This window comes from Nicotiana attenuata, unplaced genomic scaffold (assembly GCF_001879085.1).
Source record: "Nicotiana attenuata strain UT unplaced genomic scaffold, NIATTr2, whole genome shotgun sequence".
NCBI classification, from domain to species: domain Eukaryota; kingdom Viridiplantae; phylum Streptophyta; class Magnoliopsida; order Solanales; family Solanaceae; genus Nicotiana; species Nicotiana attenuata.
In genome coordinates this window covers 121,747-122,967 of record NW_017671140.1, presented here as the reverse complement: position 1 = coordinate 122,967, position 1,221 = coordinate 121,747, and the positions used below count along the sequence as shown (strand labels likewise).

The 1,221-nt window shown below is 35.3% G+C and overlaps 1 protein-coding gene across 1 annotated transcript in view; it reads left to right on the top strand.

The window, feature by feature from the left end:
• Nucleotides 1-929, top strand: part of LOC109206199 (aldo-keto reductase family 4 member C9-like) — a 2,380-nt gene extending 1,451 nt beyond the window's left edge. The window contains exons 4-5 of the mRNA XM_019368997.1: nt 302-481; nt 702-929. Coding sequence (XP_019224542.1) covers nt 302-481; nt 702-929 — 408 coding nt within the window. The remainder of the gene's footprint in view (nt 1-301; nt 482-701) is intronic.
• The last annotated feature ends 292 nt before the right edge of the window (nt 930-1,221 follow it).

The following is a 1,221-nucleotide window of genomic DNA, read 5'->3' as shown; positions in this document are numbered from 1 at the left end:
GGGGGGGGGGGGGGGGGGGGGGGGGTCTTTTACGCATTATTAGAACACGTATTCCTGTATACGTTTGAGATTCATAATTCTAGCATTCAAATAAACTTTATCACAAAAACCACACAGCATAAAAGATTTATGTAAATGATTGACTTCTACGTACAGCCTTGCTGATGACTTATGACTAAATAAATAAATATCATTGACAATTGAGTCTTTTTTCTGGATACACACACATCTATATATATGTATCACATTAGCCTATGATTAATATTTGATACTCCTACTAATTAATTAAATGATGTTTCAGGTGGAAATGCATCCAATGTGGAGGCAACGAAAGCTGAGGGCATTATGTGGAGATTATGGAATTCATATAAGTGCATATTCACCTTTAGGTGGTCCTGGAAATGCTTGGGGAACTACTGCTGTGGTTGACCATCCCATCATTCAATCTATTGCCTTCAAGCATAACGCAACTCCAGCTCAGGTAATAAATTATGATATTGGGTTTTAGTACGTACGTAACTGAGTTTTGAATTCAACGTTTGAACATATTTAGTGACATATCTTTATACAAATATAATGTCTGGTAGCTTACCTTCTAGCTCCGTCCTGGTCACATATACTCACACATAGATATAATTTTTTAGTCTAGACCAAGAAATTAATGTTACCTTGTTCAATACTAATATTTCTATTTATCACAGGTTGCGTTGGGATGGGGGTTGTCTCAAGGATCTAGTGTTATAGTGAAGAGCTTCAATCCGAGAAGAATGAAGGAGAACATTGGAGCCCTTGATTTGACATTGGACGACTGGGATTTACTTGAGATTGAGAAAATGGAGGAAAGGAAGATAATGAGGGCAGAGTATCTAGCCAATCATACTACAAGTCCATACAAGACCATCGAGCAACTTTGGGATGACGAGATATAATTAAGGGATTTTCCTTTTGGCATTGTACTTAATCTACAAATTAATTTCAAATAACAAATATCAATGTACTTGTGTTGCATATTGTTTACCTCGAAAAATACGAGTAACAATTAAATTTGATTAGTGATTTTAAAGATACTATATGATTTAGTTTAATACCAATTAATAATCAAGAAATATGAAGTAGAAATGAAAGATAGAAGTGAATCAAACCAATGTTAGCTAGCAGCAGTGTCCTCGAGGTGGCTTAGGGCAGTAAGAACGATGAAATAATAAAATCAAAGCAAGAACA